The sequence below is a fragment of the Cavia porcellus genome, unplaced genomic scaffold, assembly GCF_034190915.1.
Source record: "Cavia porcellus strain 051 isolate PalLab524CR breed Dunkin Hartley unplaced genomic scaffold, mCavPor4.1 scaffold_1, whole genome shotgun sequence".
In the NCBI taxonomy this organism is placed as follows: domain Eukaryota; kingdom Metazoa; phylum Chordata; class Mammalia; order Rodentia; family Caviidae; genus Cavia; species Cavia porcellus.
Genome location: NW_026947484.1, coordinates 134,044,007 through 134,069,453, shown reverse-complemented (window position 1 = coordinate 134,069,453; position 25,447 = coordinate 134,044,007). Strand labels below are relative to the sequence as shown.

Genomic DNA, 25,447 nt, shown 5'->3' with positions numbered 1-25,447 from the left:
GCCAAGGCAATTCTGGGCAACCAAGGAAAAGCAGGAAGCATCACAATCCCTGACCTGAATTTATACTACAAAGCTACAGTGATAAAATCAGCATGGTACTGGAAAAAAAAAAAAAAACACTTGAGGACCAATGGAACAGATTAGAAGATGCAGACACAGCTACAAAGACACTCGGTCACCTTATCTTTGACAAAGGGGCCTAACATATTCACTGAAGAAGGAGAACCTGTTCAATAAATGCTGCTGGAAGAACTGGCTCGCTCTCTCTCTCTCTCTCTTTTTTTTTTTTGGTCTTTTTCATTTTTATTGGTACTGGGGATCGAACTCACGACCACCTGCTTGCAAGGTAGATGCTTATGCCACTGAGCTAAATCCCCAGCCCCAGAACTGGCTCTCTTAATGCTGAAGAATAAAACTAGACCCATATCTATCACCATGCACTAAATTAAAGTCAAGATGGATCAAAGATCTACATAATAAAACAGAAACACTAAATCTACTGGAAGAGAAAGTAGGAAGACATAGGGGTAGATAGAGACTTCATGAACCAAACCCAAATAGCCTGAGAAAATTATTCAAAAAATCAACAACTAGGATCTCATTTTAGTAAAAAGTTTTTGTATTTCAAAAGAAATTGCCAACAAAGTGAAAAGACAACTCACAAAGTAGGAAAAATTTTAGCCAAGTGTTTCTCAGACAAAGGACTTATATCTAGAACATATAAAGAATTGAAAACAATCAGACCCCAAATTCAAATGCCCAATCCAAAAATGGGCAGCTGACATGAATACACACTTTTTAGATAAAGAAATATGAATGGCAAATATGAAAAATGTTCATCATCATTGGTCATTCGAAATATAAAAATTAAAACAACATTGAGTTTCCATCTCGCACCAGTAAGAATGGTTATCATCCAGAAATCAACCAGTAACAAATGCTGGAAGGACTGTGGGGAAAAAGGAACCCTTCTCTACTGTTGGAGGGAATGTAGACTACTGTAACGACTATGGAAAATCAGTGTGGAGATTCCTCAAAAAACTAGGATTAGAGGTCTCTTTTGACCCAGTTATTCTACTTCTGGGTATTTTCCCAGAAGAATTGAAAACATGATGCCACAGTGATAACATGTTCATCCATGTTTTATAGCAGCACAATTTGTAGTAAGTAAAACTTGGAAACAACCCAAAGGCCCATTAACTGAGGAATGGATAAAAACATGTAGTATTTTTATACATTGGAGTATTACTTAGCTATAAAGTAGGATAAAGTTGAGACATTTTTAGGTAAATGGATGCAACTTAAGACCATACTCATAAGTGAAATAAGTTACACTAACATGTATAAACATCATATTGTTTCCCAGGTGTAAGAAGCTGAAAAAGTAAATAGGATCCAGAATATACAATAGATATTATGAAGTGGAAGGAAGCCGTTCAAAAGGAAAGAGAGACTGGGATGGGGAAAGGAGAAAAAGAAGGAAGGCAAAGAAAAATTTATAAATATGTATGTACATATATATATATATATATACAAATATACACACAAGAGTTAAGATAGTTATACTACTAATTGATACTAGTTCTTTGAAAAGGAAGTTGCATACCTATATTGTTTGATCAATTTTTTATGCCTGTAACTTATAATAGGAGCCACTACTTTGGAAATAACTACACAATGTATTAATCATTGTTACTGTGCTACAATCTTATTTTGAAATTTTGTATCATTGTTTTTAGGGGTTTTTTCCTTTAAAATTAAAACAAGCAAGCAAGCAAACAAAAACCCAAAAAAAGATATTCCAAGCAGCTGAGACTGGAAAGAAAACAAGAGCAGCTATTCTAATTTCTGACCAAGTTCACTTCAAACCAAAACTAATCAGAAGAGAAAAAGAAGGTCACCATGTATTGGTACAGGGAAAAATTTACCAAGAAGATTATATATACATATTTATTGAACATTAGCACTCCCAATTTCATAAAAGAAAACTACTTGACATAAAAGGACAGATAAGACACCAACTCAATCACAGCAGGGGAGTTCAATGCCCATCCCCCATAAATAAAGAGGTCAACTTGACAAACAAAAAATCAACAAAGAAATATCAGGGTTAACAAATGGATTTAACTGTTACCTACAGAATGTTTCATCTAACAACAGCATTCTTCTCAGCAGTATATGAAACTTTCTCCAAAACATGTCTCAATAAATACAAAAAATTGAAATAACTTCTTTGCATCTTACGAGATCATAGTAGAACAAAATTTGAAATTAACAGCAAAACAAACTTTAGAAACTACACAAGTACATGGGGATCAAATAACACACTCGAGCAATAGGTCACAAAAGAAATGATAGAAGAAATTTAAAAATCCCTAGAATCATCTGACAACAGTAATACAATATGTAAGAATCTGTGGGACGTAATGAAAGCAGTTCTTAGAGGGACTTCATACCTGTGAGTGTCTACATTAGAAAAACAGCAATTCCCAAACCTACTGATACATGTGAAGGTCCTAGAAAAACAAGAACAATTTGAAATCCACAATTCGTAGAAGGAAAGAAATTAATGAAAACAGATAAATGAATTGGAGACTAAAAAAATTACAAAGAATCAATGAACTTAAAAAGAGTATCTTCTTCTCTGGGAAGAGAAATAAGATTGATAAATTCTCAGGTGAACTTAGTAAATGAAAGAGAGAGAAGATCCACATCAATACAATTGGAAATGAAAAAGGTGAAATTACAAAAGGTTACTATAGAAACCCAGAGAAATATTAGAAGCTATTTTGAAAATTTACATTCCAATGCAATGAATTGGAGAAGCTAAAGGAAAAAATGGATAACTTTCTAGACACATATGACTTACCAAAACTGAACCAAGAAGATTTAAAAACTCTGAACAGACCAATAACAAGCAATGGAAGTGATGCCATAATAAAAATTCTACAACTAAGAAAATCCCAGGGTCTGATGAATTCACTGAATTTTAACAGAACTTCAGAGAAGAACTGATGCCAATACTCCTCAAACTTTTCCATGTAATTGAAAGGGAATGCTTCCCAACTCATTGCATGAAGCCAGTTGTGATAGTGAAACTGAATAAGGACTCAAAATATAAAAATAAACTATAAGTTAATATCCTTGATGAACAGGGTTCAAAAATCCTCAGTAAGATAACTTGCATACAAAGTTCCACATATACCGTAAACAAATGGGTTTCATGTCAGGGATGCTAAGGTGTTTCATCAAACATAAATCAGTAAGTCTAAGGTACCACATAAATGAAACAAAGTGTAAAAATCACATAATCACCTCAATAGATGTAGAGAAAGACTGACAAAATCCAGTATCTCTGTCTGTCTGTCTGTCTGTCTGTGTCTCTCTCAATTTTTGAGAATCTCACTCTTGGCCTTGAATTTGCTGCCATCCTCCTGTCTCAGCTTTTTGAGTGCTGGGATTACTGGTGTATCCCACCACACCCATCTCTTCATGACTAAAAAAGCCCTGATGAAAATAGGAATAGAAAGACATTACTTCAAATTGATAAAAATCATATGGGAAAAACATACAGCCAACATCGTAGGTAAAAGTTGAAAGGATTCCCTCTGAAATCAAGAATAAAACAAGAATCTCCACTCTCACCATTCCTGTTCAGTAGAGTACTTGAAACATTATCCAGAGAAATCAGAAAAGACAAGGAAATAAAAGAGATATGTATAGGAAAAGAAGTCAAATTATCCCTATTTGCAGATGATATGATCTTATATACAGAAAACTTCCCTCATTAATACTTCCCCAACCGGGCATATGGCTCAGGGGCAGAGAACCTGCCTGGCAAATGCAAGGTCCGGATTTTGATTTGACAGAGAGAGAGAGAGATAGAGAGAGAGAGAGAGAGAGAGAGAGAGAGAGAGACAGAGACAGAGAGAGACAGAGAGACAGAGACAGAGACAGAGACAGAGACAGAGAGACAGAGAGAGAGAGAGAGAGAGAGAGAGAGAAATGGACATGTAGACCAATGCAATAAGACATAAAACAGAGAAACAAATGCATGCACTTTCAGCCTTTTGATGTTCTATAAATTGGCCAAAAACATTTGGAGGATAGCCTCTTTAACAGAAGGTGCTGGGAAAATTGGTTTTACACATACCGAATATCGAACCTAGATCCATATCTCTCACCCCATACTAATATCTAATCAAAAAGGACCAAAGGCAGATATACAAACAGAAATATGTTTCTGATAGAAGATAACTTAGGGGAAACTCTTATAACCAGAGGCATAAGAAGGAACTTCGTGAATAGAATCAACAGGTGAGATTTACAGCAAACTAAAAATTTTCTGTACAACAAAGGAAACAATCAACAGAGTCAAGTGACAACCTAAGAATGGGAGAAATTTTTTTGTCAGCTACTCCCCAAAAGGGTTAATATCTAGACTATACAAAGTACTATAAAATCCCCCCCTCAACTTTGGATGTCAGGTATTTTGTCTCAGCAATGAGAAAAGTAAGACAGTTAAATTTTTTTTAACAGTTTGCCAGGGCATTAATCCTATAGCATTGTTAAATTCATGCTGTAAGTTCTAGCAGTTTTTTGTATATATTTTATGATTTGCATACCCACTTTTTCTTTTCATTTTAGAAACCATGTAAGGTATGTCAATATGTAAAATAGCAGTTCCCTCCAGTATACATGTGTAGGATTTCTCTCTTTTGTAACAAACAAACTCTCAGCCCATATGTAGCATAGAGATTAGTATCTCCTGAACTTCCTCACCTTCATCCTCTTTGTATTCACTTCTGTCCTCAGTGCCTAGACCAATGCTTGTCACATAGTATTAATAAACATATTTAATTGGATCTGATTGAAATGTACTATGTATTCTAGTAATTCATACTCAAGTATCTCCCACAAGGGAAGGTATTAGAATCTTCAAATGTAAGTATGTATGTGCAAACACATATATGTAGTTTTCATACTGCTTCTGAAATGAAAACAAAATGAGAATATTAACAACCTTTCCCTACCTGTATGTTATTTCTTAGAGAAAAAAAATTTTTTTTTGGTACCAGGGATTGAACTCATGACCTCACACTTACCAGGCAAGCACTTGAGCCAACTGAGCTAAATCCTCAGCCCAAGAAAATTTTTTTGAGACAGGGTCTTCCTAATGTAGTTCCAGCTGGCCTTGAACTCACTATGTACCCCAGGCTGGCCTTGAACTTGTGGCAGTCCTCCTGCCTCAGCCTCCTATGTGCTGGGATTACAGGCCAGCTGTTTCTTAAAAAATTTATTTAAACTGAAGTTATCTTTTTTTATTGTAAGATAGTATATGTGAAAATTTGGACCAGTTTTCATGGATTGCTTTAAAAACTAGACAAGGAAAAAAAAAAAACTAGGGAGAAACTAGTATCTGTGTATATTAAAGCACTGAGAAGACAGACATATTTTTTAAGCTTGCATGTAAGTAACTGAAATACCAAAACAAAGTAGCATAAGAAAGTGGTATACTAATGTTTTTGGGAAACTGTGGATCTAAATTAGAATTATCTACAACTGGGGAAAAAGGTAGGCTTGAAAGTGAAAAGGATAATGTAAGAAAAATCAGATTCATAGATGAATAAATAAGGTGAAGATTCAAAGTCCAAAAAAGTTGATTCATGATATAATATATCTCATTCCTTTAGCAGTTTTCTTTACTGTTAGGATTTGTCATCTGATTGCAAAGAAAAAACCATTAAACAAAACAAAATAAAACACAAGATTATTGTGTCAACCATTTGTAAGTGCCTATGTTTTTGTTAACATTTGATATTGATATATTTATTTGGGAGTACTAATTACTCTAGAGATGTTTAATCTCAACAATTATGCAATTTGATAAACATTAATATGAGTGTCTCATTGTTACCCTTGTGTGTTTTTCTTTTGATTATAGGTATCTGTAATTCTTCCACATCAAGTAAGCTTGTAGAAGCTATCCCATCAAATAATTCCAGATCATTTCCAAATTTTGGTATGTGCATTATTTTATACATAATTTTAGACCAAAAGTCCTTATATTTATATTCTTTTTCATGCAATTTATCTTTTTAATTTTAATCTGTTATCTTTTTTTTTTCTATGCTAAAAATCAAATCCGGGGCTGCATTCAATGTTAGGTACCCACCTTACCACTGAATAACACCCTCATTCCTCAGTTACATTTTACCATCTCACATACTGCTGAAATGCATATGTGAAAAAGAAATGTAGACAACTGAATTATTGTACTAGCATGTAGTAAATAAACATGACTAGTGAAATGAAATTGAGACGCTCTAGTTTCATTTGTATTTATAGCAAAATTACAAAAAATATACAAGTGTCATTAAAACAACAGTTATCTAATCTTGTATAACTCATTAAACAGTAAGAGAAGAAGCACAATTTTGAGTTTATAGGAACGCTATAAACAATAAAGGAATTGCTTAGCCATTTGACCTTAAGTATAAACTACAAACCAGATGATAATTTTGTATTTTAAGCATTGCACTTCTTTGTACTACTTGTACTTTTGATACTTAAAATAGCATTATAGCATAATTTCTAAGTGGGCAATTAATGTAGGCTGTAACTACTAAATTTATTAACCAAAAAGCTGACATTCAAAAGGATCTAGAAGACTCCAAGAGTATTTTGAAGGTATTTCTGGCAATGTGTCTTTTACAGTAATAATTTTTTTTGGTTTTTTTTCTTTTTATCAGTACCGGGGATCGAACTCACGACTGCCTGCTTTACAAGGCAGGCGCTTATGCCGCTGAGCTAAATTCCCAGCCCCTACAGTAATAATTTAAAAATTTAAATGTTCACTGTACTTCTTGGTCAGTTCTCATATATAGTTGCTCAGATACAGTTTTTTATTTCTATGAAAAAAGCAGAGAGAGATTTTTGTGGAGAAGTACAAATTTCTGCCATAGTTGTATTATGGATCCTATTTCAGTTTAAGATAATCTCTAACTAGAATTTCTGTATTTGTTTCTTTAACCACAAAATTTTGTCTGGATTCTATTAACTACAGTTTAAAATATTATTCAAAATTACAATTTATATGAAGTCATTTAGTTAATATCATTTATGTAAAATATTGCATTAACTATGAAAAAGTATTCAGTTTTGCCTGGAACATACTGGTCCTATTTTCTTCTTTTTCTTTCAACCAGTGATACTGCTTGTCTAACCTATAACATACATAACTTCATAGCAGTTTAAAGCTAAAATATTAGAAGGATGCCTCTATGTTGCTTCTCAAATGTGCCTAGATTTGAATAGTTGACTTACTAGAAAAGCAGAATTTTTTTCATTGTTGCTTTTTATAAAAAACAATATTAATTGTAAAGATATATTGCTCAAAAACATAGTTAAATTTAAAAGAAAAACTTGTGGTTCATGTTTCCTGAATTGACCCAAATGCCAAAAAAAAAAAAAAAAAAAAAAAGAAAAAGATGCTTCACATTTTTTTTTATTAGAATTGAACAATAAAGGAGACTAAACGTAAGAATTCCTTATATCTTACATACTTCATCAGGTAACATGTCCATACTTCTAATCCCAGCCCATTTGTATTACAGTCAAAATATCTGTGCTGATATTTTGACTATCACATATACCTATTTAACATGAAATATTTTACCGTCTATCTTGTCTTTTATTTAGAGGGGTAAAATGTACACGAACTAGGCTGAGGATCTTTCCTCCAATTTTTTTTATTGCCTTTGTTTTCTTTTTTTTTTTTTTTTCATTTTTATCGGTACCAGGGATCGAACTTTTATTGCCTTTGTTAATTTTACTGACTTACTATTCTTACTTTTTGCGTTTTCTTTTCCCATCCCCTGCTATGCTATTATTCTTCCGGTTCTGATATAGTTTTTTGTAAGTCATGATTTAGGTAACATTTGAGTAGAAACTAGGTAAGGTGATGAAATAAAAGGTTTAGGAATATCTTTTGAGTTTCTCATACTCTTTTGTTCTGATTTGCAAACTTTTCATTTCACTAGAGTCTAAGGACTCTGTCTTTAGAGTTACTACCTGTAAGATGCCTTGAAAATATACTACATTTAAAGAAAAGGAAAAGCATTTTTTTTGTGAAATTATAAAGACTAATGTCACCAACCTGCAAATCTTTTGATAGTACCCCAAAATAGCTTTTATTATTTGTAAAAATTTTCCTCATCCTCCTTTGTGGAAGGTAGGGGGTATGAGTCTGACAGAAAAAAGATAAGTAAAAATGATTGTTCAGCAATTTAGTTTTCCAGGATTATTAGTTTATCTTTCCTCTAATATTGTCTAACATAATTGTTTAGTAGTTCAGGACTTTCTGAGTCTGCATAAAGGTATAATTGGATTTAATGCAGTAATGTACAAGTAATAGGTTTGAGTTTTGTGAAACTAAAATTGAATTTTGTGATGAGTTGATAGTGGATAATAACGGAGATAAATGAAATTTTGTACTGAATTATAAAAGGTTATTATCACTTGGGTTTTCTACCCAATTATTACCATTATTAAATCTAAGTGCTCTACAAATTTAAAATATTAGTAATCATGCTGGTGGTATGGCAGAGTGGTAGATCAAACCCAATGGCACAATGCCCTAGGTTTGATTACCTGCACTACAAAAATAAAATCAGTATTCTGTTGTCATTTAAGTTTTAAATTACTATACTGTCTTTATGATCTTTTACTAAATTGGTCAAAGATGCTATCTAGACTCACTGTAATTTCTGAGTATTTGTTTTCTTTAGTACTGGGGACTGAACCCAGCCAGAGCCCTTGTTAAATTGCTATGTTGCCCTTGCTGGGTTTGAATTTATGATCCTCCTGCCTCAGCCTCTCAAAGTACTGGGATTATAGTTATGGACCATTATTTATGCCTGGTTTCATTTCTATACTTTAAAAAATAACTTCTTTTTTCACTTTTATTTTTGTTCTCAGGTTTTGCAAATCGTTTTTCAAAACCTAAAGGACCACGGAACCCACCACCATCTTGGAATATTTAATACAACTCTGGATTTATAAGAATATGGGTTGAATATGTATTTGTATCTGCAAATACAACTACTGGCTAGCTAAAATAAATGCTATATAGTCATAATATCTTAAAGAAGATATGATGTTAATAGCTTTTAAAAGAAAATCATTATGTGAAAAGTCCAGTTTTGCATTTTCCAATCATTACATTGGGTTGGAAATTGTAGATAAAACAGTTCATTATTTGAGTTTATGAAAAGAATGTGTATGAAAAACATTTTTAAAATGGATTTATTTTTTACTTTTGGAAGTCATTCTATTTTTTTATGTAAGTATAAATTTTTGTTCATTTTTGTTTTGTTCACTATGTTACCCAGTCTGGTCTAGAGCTCTTTAGAGCAAATGATTCTCCTGCCTCAGCCTCCTGATTTCATGATGTGTTACCATGCATGATTGAAATATAAAGTTTTCTTCAGTTTTTTCTGAGAGTAAATATTCTACCTATGTGTGGTACATAATGTTTACATTCTTTGTCAGAAATTGGTATGTGTAAAAGCTTTTATAAAAAATGGATTCCAATGAAATTTCTACATGGTAAGAATATAATAAAAAATTTAATTTTAAAATATTACCTCGTAGTTGCAGTACAAAATTACTGCTTGTGACAATGCCTATTCTGTGGGGGTTATTTTTGCCTAAATGGAGTCACATATCTTTCCAAGTGTGAGAGACGGTAATAGTACGAAAAGAAGTTGTATTTAAGAGACTCAAATAATGATTTTTTAATAATTTGTTATTTGCATAGATCAACAAGATTGTCAACCACATTCCTATGTTTTAATCTCAACTACCAATTCTAGAAAAACAACAAAATTGCAACATTTTGGTAGAATTTCCTTTATATAAAAGGTCCTATATAAACATGCAGTTTCTACACAACCAACCAAAGGTTCTGGTCATTTAAATTTCTGTATGTGGATTTGTATTAAGACAATCTGACTTTCCAAATCTAATTTTATGTAGCAAATAAGTTAGTAGAACAAGTATGATTTGAACGGATTCACTTTTCTTACCCTAATGATTTAACATCTTATTTTTTAAAAGTTTATTTTTTAGAAACAATATTAGCAGTATTTTCTCATCAGTATTTTTTATTAGAAAGCCTAATGATGGGGTAAATTGAATGTCACGTTACCTGTCTATTGTAGTACAATGTACCCACTAGGTATCAATAAACTTTGTTTTCAGACTAACTTCATTGCAGTAGTGTTCATTTAGTTTTTAGTAATTCTCTAAGAATTAGTGGTATCAAAGCAGTAATTTAATCTGCTGAATATATCACTAAAACCCGTTATTTTCAAATATCCTTGTTGAAGACCAAATACATTAAAAGGATACTAGCTAAAAGCTACAGTGGCAAAATTCTAAATGAATTTCCCTTGACGAGGTGACTTTCTGGTGCCTTTCAAATGTATGCAACCTTATGCTTATGATTTGAAAAAAAAATCATATAACAATTTAAAATATGCTTCTCCGCCTAGGATTTTTCGAAGCTGTAGAAATGTATTCAAAGTAAATGCCGGGTTCCTTGGGATTCCCAGCAGGTCTTGCACCTGTCCTGTTACGTGTGTAGCAGGAACCACAGCAATGCCCAGAAGGTGCTTCCAAATATTTCTCAACTGCATCCTACTGCGTATCTCAGCAAAACAAACCACAGTCATTTTACATAACAGTAAACTCTCTTTCTCTCTTCATCGTTTGTCAGGGGACAAGGCCAGAGATTCTTTCACCTCACAAAGAGTATGAGAGAAACATGACACTTAAAAGTCACTATGGAAACCACCTATTCGGTGTAAAATGACGAAGGGACGCAGGAAGACGATAACGTGAGCGCGCCGCCCGACTCGGAAAGCCATTAACAATGTTTGGGCCGTTAAGGCGGTTGGCGGCAACTAGCCGGCTGGCAGCCGTTGCGTCGCAGCCCGAAGCGTGACTCGACGCACGCTCCCTCTCGGCTCCTCCACTCAGCCAAGGACGCGGCGGGGGTGGCGGAACTACCGGTCCCACGCGTCTTTGCGTGGCCCAGGGCGCTTTACAATAGAAGCTCGGTGGTAAGGCCTGCGGAGCTTTGGGAACTGCCGCTTCCGGCATGTTCAACTCCGCTCCGAGTACGGCCGACAAATGGAGGGAGAAGGAGAGACTCCAATGCCCAGAGGGCCGTGCGCAAGTGGCGCTTGCGCGTTGCGCGGACGGGGGGGCGGTCGGGCCATTTAAATGTGTGTTTGTGGGTGAAATGGCTGCGCAGGTCGGAGCAGTGCGCGTAGTACGGGCGGTGGCGGCGCAGGAGGAACCGGACAAAGAGGGGAAAGAGAAGCCCCATGCTGGGGTTTCGCCGCGGGGAGTGAAGCGGCAACGTCGGGCAAGCAGTGGGGGCTCTCAGGAGAAGCGGGGGCGGCCGAGCCAGGACCCCCCTCTCGTTCCCCCGCACCGGCGGCGTCGCAGCCGCCAACATCCCGGGCCGCTGCCGCCAACGAATGCTGCACCAGCCGTCCCGGGCCCTGTGGAGCCTCTGCTCTTGCCTCCGCCGCCGCCACCGTCGCTGGCCCCTACCGGGCCCGCTGTCGCCACCCAGCTCCCGGCCCCGGGCACCTCGGCCCTCTTCACCTTCTCGCCCCTGACGGTGAGCGCTGCCGGGCCCAAGCATAAGGGCCACAAGGAGCGACACAAGCACCATCACCACCGCGGCTCAGATGGCGAACCCAGCTCCTGCGTCCCTGGCGATCTCAAGCACAAGGACAAGCAGGAAAACGGCGAGGGGACTGGAGCGATGACTGTGATGAAGGCCCCCAAGCGAGGTGAGAACGGGAGAACTGCCCGGGCTTGGGCTCGAGATTTCTATGGATTCCGCATCTCGTCTCTTTAGTACTGAACGATTCCCCAACCCTGGTTACCTTCCTGCTGCTCTGCTCCCTGGAGCCCCTCGGAACCTTGATTTCTGCCTTTTGACACAGTCTGACCTAATTGAGGCTTCTTGCTCCGAGGCTGAGCTGTCAGTTACAAACCCCATTTCCAGTCCCTCGCAGCCTAGAAACGTTTGTTTTCAAATTCGGCAAGGTTTCAGCGCCGCGCGCGGTCCTTGGTTTGGAATTAGTGGATAGGGTACTAAAAACTGCCTTTCTGAAGGAAAGGCGCGTCGCTAAAACCATTCTCCTTGTCCCCCCCCCCCCCCCGAAATTTTTGGTTTTTACCTCCACCCCTCTACCTCCGCCCCCAAATATTCATAGGTCTGGTTCGGGTCGTTTATGAATTATAGAGGCTACACAACTCATTGGGTGCCTTAGCTTCTGCAAGGTAAAGAAATCAAATACTATATATCTTCCTTTTTACGTAGAGATATAGTTAAAAAAATCTTTTTTTACTGTTTTAACTCTTAGGATAGGGATAGAAAAGGTTTTCTCTCCAATTTGATCCCAGGAAATACTAGTGCCTCTGAAAAGAGGTAAGAATGCAATTGATAGAGGTAAGAATTCCTGTTGCATTTTATTTTGTCTAGCACAATTTGAATAGCCATATAATACCAGTAACCTTCAGGAATATTTAACCCAGGAAATGTAGGACTATTTAATTAAAGATAGATTCTAGGGAAATTAGGTTGTTTTCCTATTCTCAAGTACTTGTACCATTTATATTCCGTGTGGAAGAAGTGAAGTATACTTTGGATTGTGCCATTTGTTTGCTTTGTATGTATTTATTGTTATTTTTTTAAGATTTTAAGATATTTCTATGCTACTGGGCCAGTTTGGTTATTACATTTTACTGAACCAATCTTTCACTCTGAAGTTTTGGGAGCCTTACATTCATTCTTTCCATATACTTGGTCTTAGGGCCAACTGATTTTTTTGTGTGCCTCAGTACTTCCAATAGTGCTAATATAAATAATTGCTCAGTAAGTATTTATTGAAATGAGGTAAATTTTTTTTGATTTGTCCAAATCTCACTCTCAGAAATAGAACTTATGCCAAATTAACAGGAAATATTGATGGAATGATAATCCATGTGGAATGGTCTTTTTTTTATTTCAATCTTTATTCTTCACATTCTTGCGTATGTGTGTGTGTGTGTGTGTGTGTGTGTGTGTGTGGTATGTACACATGCAAGTGTGGTATGTGTATTTATCCAATTTGTGTTACAGAAGAGAAAATGAAGGTCCAACATAGTGAAGAGACTCATTAAATCTGTTAACTAGTACTAACTACAAAAATTAAGAGATTTTTAAAATTTAAAAAAATTTAAAATCATTAGCACAACAAGGTGTAGAACTCAGATATACGTATCTTGGTTGCCGCTTCATCCACAGGCTACATGATTTTGCTTTCTTTCTTTATTTTCCTGTGCTTGATACTACAGTGGCAGTAGCTGAATGTAAATCAAGAATCTCATACCTAGTTCCATGTTATAGGGAGATGGTGGCAGGGATGTGTAGTAATGTACAGAATACTTCTCTGAAGATTGCATACGTCCCATGTTCGTTTTAAAAGGAAATTAAAAACCAGCCTGGAAGCCAGTATTGATGGATAGAAATGATAGTACTGATGGATAAATGATGGAAATGTTTTATATTTCTGGCAGGCAGTGTGGTAGCTATGTGTGGCTCTTGAGCAGACTAGAAATGTGGCCAGTGTGACTGAGAAAGTGAAATTTTAATTATATTTAATTCTAACTTATAGTTAGCTATATATGGCTATTGAGTACCATAGCTTTCAACATTTGTAGTTGACTAGTACGTGAAGAGAAATAGGTTAAGGTGAGGCCATTTAAGCATTTTAACTTTTGGCTGGATATACTGCAGTATATACCCAAACTATAGTATTGGAAAAAGAGTTTAGAAACATTTTGTAAAAACTGCACTGTACTAGTCTAAATACTTGACAAGTGTTGGCATTTTAAAAGTCCTGAAAACTGTACAGAAAAACTGGTTTAACTGTTGCTTAGTCTCAGTTTTTTCTTTTTTTTGTCTTTTTATCAGTACTGGGGATCGAACTCACAACTGCCTGTTTGCAAGGCAGATGCTTATGCCGCTGAGCTAAATCCCCAGCCCCTTAGTCTCAGTTTTTGCACACCCACTTTATATTTCTTTCTCTGAATATATTTATTTTTGTTACCTTCATACAAGAGATATGTCTCTGTAGTTAATCTGAATTTAAATTGTGACTTTTCTACATTAACCTGTTTTTAGTTTTCCTGTCTGTAAAAATGGGCTGTGGTATTTTATTTGTAAAGTTGTTACATAGAATAATTGGAGCAATGTATGGAAAGAACTTAAAATACTGCTTGCTTCATGGTAGGCACTTAATTAAAACTGGCTTTTTTTAAATAACTGGTTTTCAAAACAACTCTATGCTTAATAAGGAGAGTGGGTAGAGTTGTTTATAGAGTTGTATCTTCCCTTTGCTTATCCTCCAATTTTTAAAATCTGTTTTAACTTTATTTTGAGATAATTACAGATTCATAGGAAATTGCAAAAAACAGTCAGGTCTTTACCTTCTAGCAGTTTTCTTCAGTAATTACATCTTACATAACTGTTGTATAATGCCAGCACCAGGAAATTGACATGGTACAATGTGTATGTGTAGATTTATGCCATCTTATCACATGTAGATTAGTGTAATCACCACTGCTATCAAGATGCAGTACTATTCCATGTCCACAAAATCCCTCTTGTACTGTATACCTTTTCAACTTCAGATACTCTCTTGTTTTCTCCACTTTCCTCCCCCCCCCAGCCCTTGGCAACTACTAATCTGTTTTTCATCTCTAATTTTGAGAACATTATATAAATGGGATCACATAGTATATAATCTTTTGAAGTTCACTTTTTTCTTTCAGCATACTGTCTGCAAGACCATTCACATGGTGTATATATTAATAGCTCCATTCCTTTCATTGCTGAATAGTGTTCCATAGTACAGATACTTTTGTTCCCCTGTTAAACCATTTGTCTGTTGAAGAACATTTTGTTTTTTTCTGGTTTGGGGCTATTATGAGTAAAGCTCCTATGAACATTTTTGTGTGGAAACAGATTTTCATTTTTCAGGGGGAATATGATTCTTAGGTCATATTTTAAGTACATATTTAGATAACGTTTTTATCATGTTACCATATTATTTTCTAGAGTTTCTATACTATTTTATATTCCTACCAATAATTTTTTTCCAAATTCTTGATAATATGTGGTGTTCTTTTTATCTTAGCTGTTTAAATAGATATATGGTGATATATTATCATGATCTCAGCTAATGATACCAACTTTCCATGTCATTTTCCATTTAAATATTCTGACCAGTAAACTAACTCTTTATATTGTTTGCCCACTTTCTTGTAAAGTTGTTTTCTTAAATCATGTTCTTTATAGATCACTCATGTAAGTCCTTTGTCAATTTAGGTGGTTTGCAAGTACTTGTGTGTTGTCTTTCATCTTAATCGTTTTAAAATTTATTGAAGTTCAATCTATTTTTTTCTCTAACGGATCATATTTTTGGTGTCATATCTAAAGTCCCAAGGATTTTTTTTGTACAAGCTTTATAATTTAAAAGTTTACACATAAATATGTAAATCTGTGAACGACTTGAGTAATTTGAGTGGTTCCTTTTGATGGTGATTCCTTTTGAGTGGAAATTGAACTGTATTTAGCAGTTTTTGTTGAAAAGATAATTCTTCCATTCAATTGCTTTTGTATTTTTCTCAAATATCAGTTCTACTCTTTTTGTACAACTAGTTAGGTAAGAGTTGAGTTTTTACATTTTAAATGTTAGGAGAGGGGCTGGGATTTAGCCCAGTGGCATAAGCACCTGCCTTGCAAGTGCGTGGTGGTGAGTTCGATCATCGGTACCAATTTAAAAAAAAAATGGTTAGGAGAAAACCTCACAACACATGAAAATTACATGAAATTCAAAGTCAGCATTCCAGAAATAAAGTTTTATTAGAACACAGCTCTGTTCAGTCATGCATGTTGTCTATGGCAGTTCTACACTAATGAAACTGCTAGTACTAGTAGCAGAGTAGAGCAGTTGAGACGGCATATGTCCTGCAAAGTCTGCTGTCTGGTTTTTCCTAAAGAAAGAATGCCAACTTGAATTTAGCTGTAAGACATTCCTATACACTGGCCCACCAGTACACAATCCAAATTCATCTGTAGGTAATTTCAGATCATTATGATATCAGACATTTGGAGTTGCTCATAAGTAATTGAAACAAACGTTTAATCTATAAATGTTAGGGAAAACTTGCTTCATTTTTAAAATGGGAAATAAAGTGATTTTCAAAGAGATGAAGTGATATTCTTGAAATTTTCTAGTTGATGGTAGAACTAAATATTAAAACTCAGGTTTTTGTGCCATGATTCACTGATATGTTTTTGTCTTTCTGCTATACATGTTGGGATTGACAAGTTAATGAAGATATATTAAATTTTTTTCAAAAAGTATTGTATATAATATGCTTGTGTCTTTTGAGAGTTACATGCCCTTTTTCAATCTTAACTTCTTTCTCCCTCTTATTAGTCACAAAAGCATAAATACATTTGCTCAAAAACAATCAAAAGTAATACTTTTATTCTTGATCAGTGTTTTAAATTTTAATAATATTTTTATGTGTTTTTAGATTGGGGCTTTCTGCTTCATCCATCATTTATTGTTACTAAATGTCGGGGTTGCTCATACCTATGCATATGTCAGCCTTCCTTTCTTATATTTTTTTACCTTTGACTAACTGCCTTACTGGTGTCACAGGGAAAGTGTTCGTAAGTCAGAAGTTAATAGAAATTTTCTGTAATGTCAGAAAGATATTGGCAGTTTATTAGTTTTTGGTTGTAGTGAGGTTGAACCCAATATTGTTACACTGAGCTAACATCTTTAGCCTTCCTTTAAAATTTTTTTTATTTTGAGACAGAGTCTTGCTAAGTTCCCTAGACTGGGTTTGAACTCACAGTTCTCATTTGGCAGGAGTGTTAAATTTAAAAATTGAGTGTTTTTAGTGAATAGGAATGGAGAATTGTTAGCATTATAATGTGGATTGAAATAAACAGATAATTTCATCAGAACAATAACTTCATAGTATTTTTCCTCTAATAAGAGAATGGGGAAAAATAGCATGATAACTTGTGCTTAATATAATAATGCCATCTTTGTGCTTGTGCAGAATTATGTAATGGGCACTAAGTAAAGTATTTATTAAGTAAAGTAATACTGCCTTTATTAGAGATTTTCCCAAGTCACCTTAAGTCCATTAATTGTAAGTGAATAATCTTAGTTGAGCATCTTTGGGAATGTTGTATGGAGAGGTGATAGAAGAGGCAGCCAGGGAGTGTAAGTGTATCATATTGGAAGAGTTTGAAATTTGGAGTTAGACAGAGGAGAGTTTGAATTTGAATTTTGTACCTATCACCTTTGAGAATTATTGTAAAGTTACATTTCTTGGTTCAGATTACTTTTTTTTTCTGAAAAAGGATTTGTATGTCTACTTCACTAGTTTGTGGATGATTAAAATAAGGTAATTTATAATCCCTGGCATGCACTTGGTGAATAGTGGATTTTGTCCTTTTGGACATTTTGCTTTTCCTTTTTGCTTGTTTCTCTTGTATGCTACATTGTATCCTAGACTAGTAATTTCTTGCTATAAATTAATATTCCAGAGCTGTTGTCACTTATTAAAGGAGTGTTAATACCTACTTTCATTATGATTGTGGTAATCAAGTACATAAGGAATTGTGTGTTAAATACTGTGATGACGGCCTTATATTCTTGTCTCATTTAACCCCTAAACTTCCTGAGATAGACACTGGTATTAAAAGGTTTCAAATAAAAACATGGGGGTTAAATTTTTTTGAACTTCCACAGAACTTAATAAACAGAGTTTGAAGTTTTTAACTCCAGTCTAACTGTAAAGTGTCTGTTCATACATAGAACCCTTTAGATTTCATACTTTTTCTCCAGTGTTCAACTGTTTGGAGTATTATTTATGTTCTAGGATTGCCAAGTGCTTTACATTTGTTTCTCATACACTTTGCTTCATGTACGTTTTCATATATTAATCTTATGAGAAAATACTGTTAACTTCCTTTTTCAATGAAAAACAAAGTAGAAAGATGGTTAAAAGAGGTTACTCTGCCTCATTTATTGTTGGTGGGAATGCAAAATGGTATGGTTACTGTATTTTGGAAGTCAAATTTGGTCATTTCTTACAAAACTAAACATTTACTATGTGATCAAGCAGTCACACACCTTGGTGTTTACTCAAAAGACTGAAAATGTTCACACAAAAGCCTGCATGTAGAAATTTATAGCAGTTTTATTATAATTGCCAACACTTGGAATTTGCCAATATGTTCCTCAGTAGATAGATGAATAAATTGTGGTGTATCCAGATAGTACTAAAAACAAGTGAGCTATAGAGTGAGAAGACATAGAGTAACCTTAAATACATATTACTAAGTAGAAGAATTCTGTCCGAAAAGACTATAATACGGTATGATTCCAATTACATGACACTAAGGAAAACAAAAAACCATGAAGCTATAAAAAGATCAGTGATTGCTAGTAATGAAGGCACAGGAATTTAAAAATACATCACAGATTTTTCAGGTTGGGCCACTACTCTGTGATACTATAATGGTGGATCTATTTCATATACGTTTGTCCAGACATACAGAATGTGAAACGTCAAAAGTGAACCCTAATATAGATTATTGAACTCTGAGTGATAAAAGTGTATCAATGCATGTATCGCTGTTGGGGGAGTATTGATAGGGAGGAAAGTTATGTGTATGTAGAGACTCGGATATGTGAGAAATTTCTGTACCTTCTGTCAGTTTTGCTGTTAACCTACTATTGCACTTTTTAAAAAAGATGTAAAAAAAAGTTACACTGCTAAGTAGTAGTAGAACTAGGGTTTAAATCCTAGCCAATCACTCATAAATATCAAGGGGCAGAGGTGATAAAGCAGTGTTAAAAGCATATTGCTGATTCTCAAAGTTTGAAGATAGAGTGATTATTTGTTTTTCCTTTTTATTTAGGGTTTTCTGTAGAACTGAGAGAACTCTTTAAGACCAAAAAGAATTTCCTTTCAAAAAACAAGTTTGATCCTTTTGTCTATTATGATTATTAAAATGTTAATGATTATTGTTTGACTTTGCTTTATGCACCATGATTTTTAGACATTGAAGGTACTACATTTTTTTTTTTTTACTAAAATAAAGCTCAAATATAATAATGGTGTTATGAGCTGGGCATGGTGGCATATGCCCGTAATCCCAGCTGTGCAAGAGGCTGGGGCAGGAAGATCACAGTTTTGAGGGCAGCCTGAATAGCTTAGTGAGAGCTTGTCCTAAAATAAAAATTAAAAAAAAAAAAAAAGACTGACAGTGTGCTCTGTAATTCAGTCCTTAGTACCAAAAAGAAAAAAAGAATGATGTTATGAATTAAGGTCTGATAATTTTGGAAGTATTTTTTTTGTGAAAATTTCCAGCAGTATGATATTGAATACATTATGTTGAGTAGTAATTGATAACATTAGCATATGTGAAGATTTTACTGATAGTGTCATCTGTTAATCTGTATATAGTTATAATGATCTTTTTATAGATAACTAATGAGTTTGTTTTTCAAATCAGTGTTTGTGTCTTTCTCTGTAGGATCACATACTTTATTTTGAATTTCACAGTTTGATAAGTGAAAATTTTCCTTATCAGAGGTGTTATGTAAAGAACTTTTCTGTAAAGAACTGATGTCAGGGATGGGGATGTAGCTGATTGGTAGGAGCTTGTATAACATTGCAGTGCCCTACTTTCCACCCCCAGGACCTCAACAAAAACAATAGAAACTAATGTCAGTACATTTTAGCTTCTGCATTATGGGGAAATACTCAACATGTGACTACCCAAATACATCCCCTGTTGGAAAACTAAAACACTAGCAAGAATGTTAAGATTGTGAAGCTACTAGATGTTGACTTTTAAATAAAATGTTAAATTCAAAGCCAGGCAGTTAGTATCTTTCTCATGAAGCCATAATGACCAACTTTATGTAATAACCTTCAACAACTTGTAAATACTTGTGCCATTCTCAGTTAGCATCATTCAAAAATAAGTTTTGTTTGTTTGTGGAAGTTCATCTTATACTAGAAGCATAACAGGAAAAGTTTCAATTTCTGTACAAACAAATGCAACTTTTCTCAGCTTGAGGAGTCAACGTTTGAAAAGCAAGAATGAGGATGGAGATAGGTGGAAAGATCATGTGGAATATGAGATTATAATCAATTTAGGATACTTTTCATTTCCTTGCATACTTTTTTTTTAAGTGGGCTGTGGTGGAGTAATGAAATGGTTTTCATGTAAATGAGTTTTGGAATAAAACTTGAATTGGCCATGTTAGAAATAGCACTGGTAAACTGATAGTATTGTGGAAAATGTGTTACAATCAAGGCAGTTCCTTGTTGGTGTTAAATGTCAGTGGCAGATCTAGGTCACAGTTCGTCATCTGCATACCAAATACCTTTTCTGAGGTATTTTAAAGTAACAAGATCTGTTCAGGTATATTTTTCACTCCCTTTTTCTTGTGAAATTGCTACAACATTTAGTAGAGGATAATTAGACAACTGTTTTTAAGTCAGTCTAACTTTAGTGTTTAATAGCATTTATTTGCTTAGAAGAATTTGGTACTGGACAAAGTATTTAGATTAATTTAATTTGGTGAGAAATGGAATGACTTATTGAGCATTCATTATCGAAGATTTATTTGTATATAGAATAAAACCCTACATTTTCTCTTACCAGAGTAAACAATTTGATTGCATGTATATTTTGGTATATGAGCTTAGTTTACTTATAAGTAATATTTGCAAATCAAAGGTCTTTTTTTTCTTTCTTTCTTTTCTTTTCTTTTTTTTTTTTTTTTGTCTTTTTATCGGTACCAGGGATCGAACTCACAACTGCCTTCTTGCAAGGCAGGCGCTTTTGCAGCTGAGCTAAATCTCCAGCCCCTAAAAGGTCTCTCCCCCCCCCCTTCTTTCTTTCTTTCTTTCTTTTTCTTTTTTTTTTTTTTTTTTGAGATAGGGCCTCACTATGTTGTTCAGATAGGCCTTGAAGTCACTATGTAGTCCAGGCTGACCTCAAACTCACAGTGGTCCTCCTGTCTCAGCCTCCCAAGTGCTGAGATTACAGATATGCACCCCTATGCCCAGCTTTTTTTGTTTTTAAAAGCAGAAACGGAACACAATAAAAATTATTTGACATCTTGGTACTTTAAAGTATTTGACTTGCACATTAGAATACTCAGAAAGTTTCTGAATATCTGGAGTGATTTGGAGTGATTTTATATATTCAACTATCATGTACCATATTTACATATTATATCAAATTCTTTACTGTGAAATTTATTGATCTTATTCTTCACAAAGCTAATAGTAGGATTAATTGGAGTATCTAGGTAAACATTGAATTACTTGAATTATATCAGGAACACTATTATTTGATCTCTATATAGTAAATGCTAGACCAAGCTTGAAGATGGATATATCTTGTGGTTTAATCTTGAGGATGTTTTGCTAGGTAAATCTTCTAACTAGTACATAAAAGATGTCGTTTTATTTTTGATTTGCCAATCAATGGTGATACTTTTAAAAACTAAAAATTTTTAAATTGTACAAGTAATATGTTTATTATAGAAAATTAGAAAATACAGTTAGGCAGAAAAGAAACTAGACATTTATACTCCTATTACCTATAGATAACTAGAATTAATACCTTCATATATATTCCTCCAGATATTTTTGTGATATATATATATATATATATATATATAGATATAATGAGATCTGTCTGTCTCGTATATAGATCAAGCAGATCTTTTTCCTTTAAGTGCTTTGCTTCCATTTTCCCCTAGATTCTCACTTGTCTGGTTCATCTTATTATTTAGGATTCAGTCTAAATGTAAATGTCACCTCTAGAAAGAACTTTTTCAGTGTTTAGAGCAGCCTACTATCACTGTCTGCTACTTACTTTTTCATATCCAGCTATATTGTAAGAGTATAGGGAATAGGGATTGTGTCTGCCTTAGTTAGCACCATATCCATAGTGCCCAGAAGTATATCTGAAAGGTACAGGGTAGGTACTTAAAAAATACTCAAATAAATAAATGTGTAATATAAATATATGTGTTAAATGGATACATGTGTTAAATGCTCTGGAAAGGTAAGATATACATCCCTTATATTAAATATATAATAACAGGGTATGATTAAGTGATGTGATGAGGAGTACAGTTGTTAGGGAGCATATGGCAGTATTAACTATTGTTACATACTCCCTTAGATGGTGAAGAGTTGTTAGAATAGAGTTTTACAGGAGTGAAAATATTTGTATGTAAGTCTTTTCATCTGTAATACATAATGACTGGGTAATATTTTTAGTATGTAACTATTAGAGTTTAATCAGTCTGTTTAATAATACCTGTTGGGCATTTTTTGAAGATTCATTTTTGTTATTTTGTTTTATTTTAAAGAGGATTAAAGCCAAGGAAAATAGAATAAAACCAAGGAAAATAACAATAAAAACAATCAAAAATAAATCAGTATAAGTGGTACAAGACTTCAAAACCTTAGGAAACCAACAGTAGTTACCATAATTCCTTTTGTTGTTTTCAAAATAGCTACAGGTACTTTTGGACATAGTAAAAATTGAACAGAACAGAATAGAATAAAAACAAGAAAGCTAAAACAGTGAACGCAATGAAGGACTTTAAAACAAGTCACTAATCTAAAATGGTTACCATAATATGTCTTGTTGTCTTTCAAATAGCTGCATCTGCCATCAGATTTAACATAATCAAACAAAACAAAAGAATAAAATCCAACCCAACAAAATAATGAAAATGATTTGTTTTCCCCACTGGGGATCGATTCCTGGTGAGGCCTGGATCTCTCCCCTGGGAAGGCACAGTCTGGGAAGGTAGAGAAGAGGCTTGGATGTGGCTATCCCCACTCTGGCAGCAGCAGGTGGGCGCATGGCACTGTTTTGCAAATGGGGATCACCTCCTGGTGAGGTGTCCCGTGTCCCCCCCCCCCCCCCCCCGCAGTCCTTGAATGGCGCAGACTCCCAGAGAGAGGTTTGGGTGTGGCTCCATTTTTGTTTTAAATTCTTCCATCAATGGATATTTTTATAGATCTTTAATTATTTCCTCAGGTAACTTTGACTTGAAAGTGAGTCTAAGTATTTTCAAGACTTTTGATATGTTACCAAATTGCAACTTGTATCGGTTTATAACTCCAACAACAATATTTTAAGAATGACCCTAAAACAAAAACCCCCACTGTAAAACCTATGATAATTTGACAGGCAAAATGGTATTTTACCTGGGTGTAGGGGTATACACCTATAATCCCAGCATTTGGGAGCAGGAGGAGGCAAGAGGATTGTGACCCTTTGAATGCCATTTTGGGCTACATAGTAAATTCAAGACTAGCCTGAACAACACAAGACCCTGTCTCACAAAACAAACAAAACCAACAACCCCCTCAAAGGTATCTTATGGTTTAATTTCCTTTGGTTTGATTTACTTTACTTATACCATAATAATTTATAGACTGACAACAAAATGTGAGTTATGGCACTGCTTCAGTTGAGATTTTACCATAATCATTTCAAACATTTGCACTCAGGTAAGGTAAAATTATTGTTAAATTATTTACTAAATATACTGTCTCAACAGCAAGGTTAGTGAATAATGTTCCATACAGTATGGCACATTTAAAGTTAATTTATATGCTACCCTTGTAATACCTGCTTTTTTGATGATACTAGAGATCAAATATGGGGTCTTGTTCATGCTAAGCATACAGTCTGCGCTTGACCAAACCCCAAGCCTCTTGTTGCCTGCTTTTTAACATAATCTTCAACTCAGAATGTTAGCTTTTTTTTTTTTTTTTTAAGATCTTTGTCTCATTTACTTACTAAAATGTAAATTGTAGTGGCAAATTCTGAGAAATTGAGAGGTGGCTACTTAATTTGAGATCAAGTACCTTAAGAATCTTGTATATTGGCACTAGTCCTAGCAACTAACTTCTTTTTAATTATTGTGGCCAGAAACACCAGATGAAAATGGTAAAACCCAGAGAGCTGATGATTTTGTCTTGAAGAAAATAAAGAAGAAAAAGAAAAAGAAACACCGAGAGGACATGAGAGGAAGACGCCTTAAAATGTACAATAAGGAAGTACAAACCGTCTGTGCTGGCCTGACCCGCATCAGTAAGGAAATTGTCAACCAAGGACAAATAAATAGCACTTCAGGAGTTAATAAGGAGTCCTTCAGGTATCTGAAAGATGAACAGCTGTGCCGATTAAATTTGGGCATGCAAGAATATCGGGTACCCCAGGGAGTACAAACACCTTTTATGACTCATCAGGAACATTCTATTCGTAGAAATTTCTTAAAAACAGGTACTAAATTTAGCAACTTTATTCATGAGGAACACCAGTCCAATGGTGGTGCTCTTGTCCTTCATGCTTACATGGATGAACTCTCATTTTTGTCTCCAATGGAGATGGAGAGATTTTCTGAGGAGTTTCTTGCTTTGACATTCAGTGAAAATGAGAAAAATGCTGCTTACTATGCTTTAGCAATAGTGCATGGAGCAGCTGCTTATCTCCCAGACTTTTTGGACTACTTTGCTTTTAATTTCCCCAACACTCCAGTGAAAATGGAAATTCTGGGCAAGAAAGATATTGAAACAACCACCATTTCAAATTTTCACACTCAGGTAAGGTAAAATTATTGTTATATTATTTAGTAAATATACTATCTCAACAGCATTAACCGACTTCTGTTGCATGGCACACCATGATGATAAAAGCACTGCAAATTGTCTCTTTGTCCAGCTGTAAAATCTTGATTGCCAAGAACTTTGGGGTGGGCCTTTTTCTTGAAGAAATACTTTATGAGTGTCATGCATCATTAGGAATTTTTTGGAACATGGGTTGAAAATGAAGTGTCTTTCACAGATCGGGTAATGTTTATGTGGAAGATACTTAGATTTGGTAAACCTTCTAATAACTTCGGTTAAAACTTAACATTTATATCAAAATAGAACACAAGGGTGTTGGCATAGTTACCTGACAGACGTTTGCTGGTTTTGTTTCTCCTCGTCAGTAACTTGTTGGCAGTCTACCCCAGAAATATGCCCCATTTATGCGACATGGGAGTGTCACTAGGAAGGCCACCATAGCCTCGGCTCCTCTGTCTAGCACTGTTGAAGGTAAAGACATTTTCTGAAGCCTTGCTTGGGCAGTTAGGCTTAAGTCAGCAGGGAAATGTTGCCTTTCTAAACCAGTTGTTAGTATAACATATTTTTTTTTTTTTTTACCGGTACCGGGGATTGAACTCAC

At 34.8% G+C, this 25,447-nt stretch overlaps 2 protein-coding genes across 2 annotated transcripts in view; both read left to right on the top strand.

Annotated features, from left to right (window-relative positions):
* Ptpn22 (protein tyrosine phosphatase non-receptor type 22) overlaps positions 1 to 10,268 on the top strand; it is a 62,261-nt gene extending 51,993 nt beyond the window's left edge. Inside the window, exons 20-21 of the mRNA XM_063226125.1 lie at positions 5,945 to 6,022; positions 8,980 to 10,268. Coding sequence (XP_063082195.1) covers positions 5,945 to 6,022; positions 8,980 to 9,044 — 143 coding nt within the window. The 3' untranslated portion in view covers positions 9,045 to 10,268. The remainder of the gene's footprint in view (positions 1 to 5,944; positions 6,023 to 8,979) is intronic.
* A 656-nt stretch (positions 10,269 to 10,924) lies between these two features.
* Rsbn1 (round spermatid basic protein 1) overlaps positions 10,925 to 25,447 on the top strand; it is a 55,656-nt gene continuing 41,133 nt past the window's right edge. The window contains exons 1-2 of the mRNA XM_003479241.5: positions 10,925 to 11,870; positions 24,149 to 24,822. Of these exons, the coding sequence (XP_003479289.1) occupies positions 11,165 to 11,870; positions 24,149 to 24,822 (1,380 nt within the window). The 5' untranslated portion in view covers positions 10,925 to 11,164. The remainder of the gene's footprint in view (positions 11,871 to 24,148; positions 24,823 to 25,447) is intronic.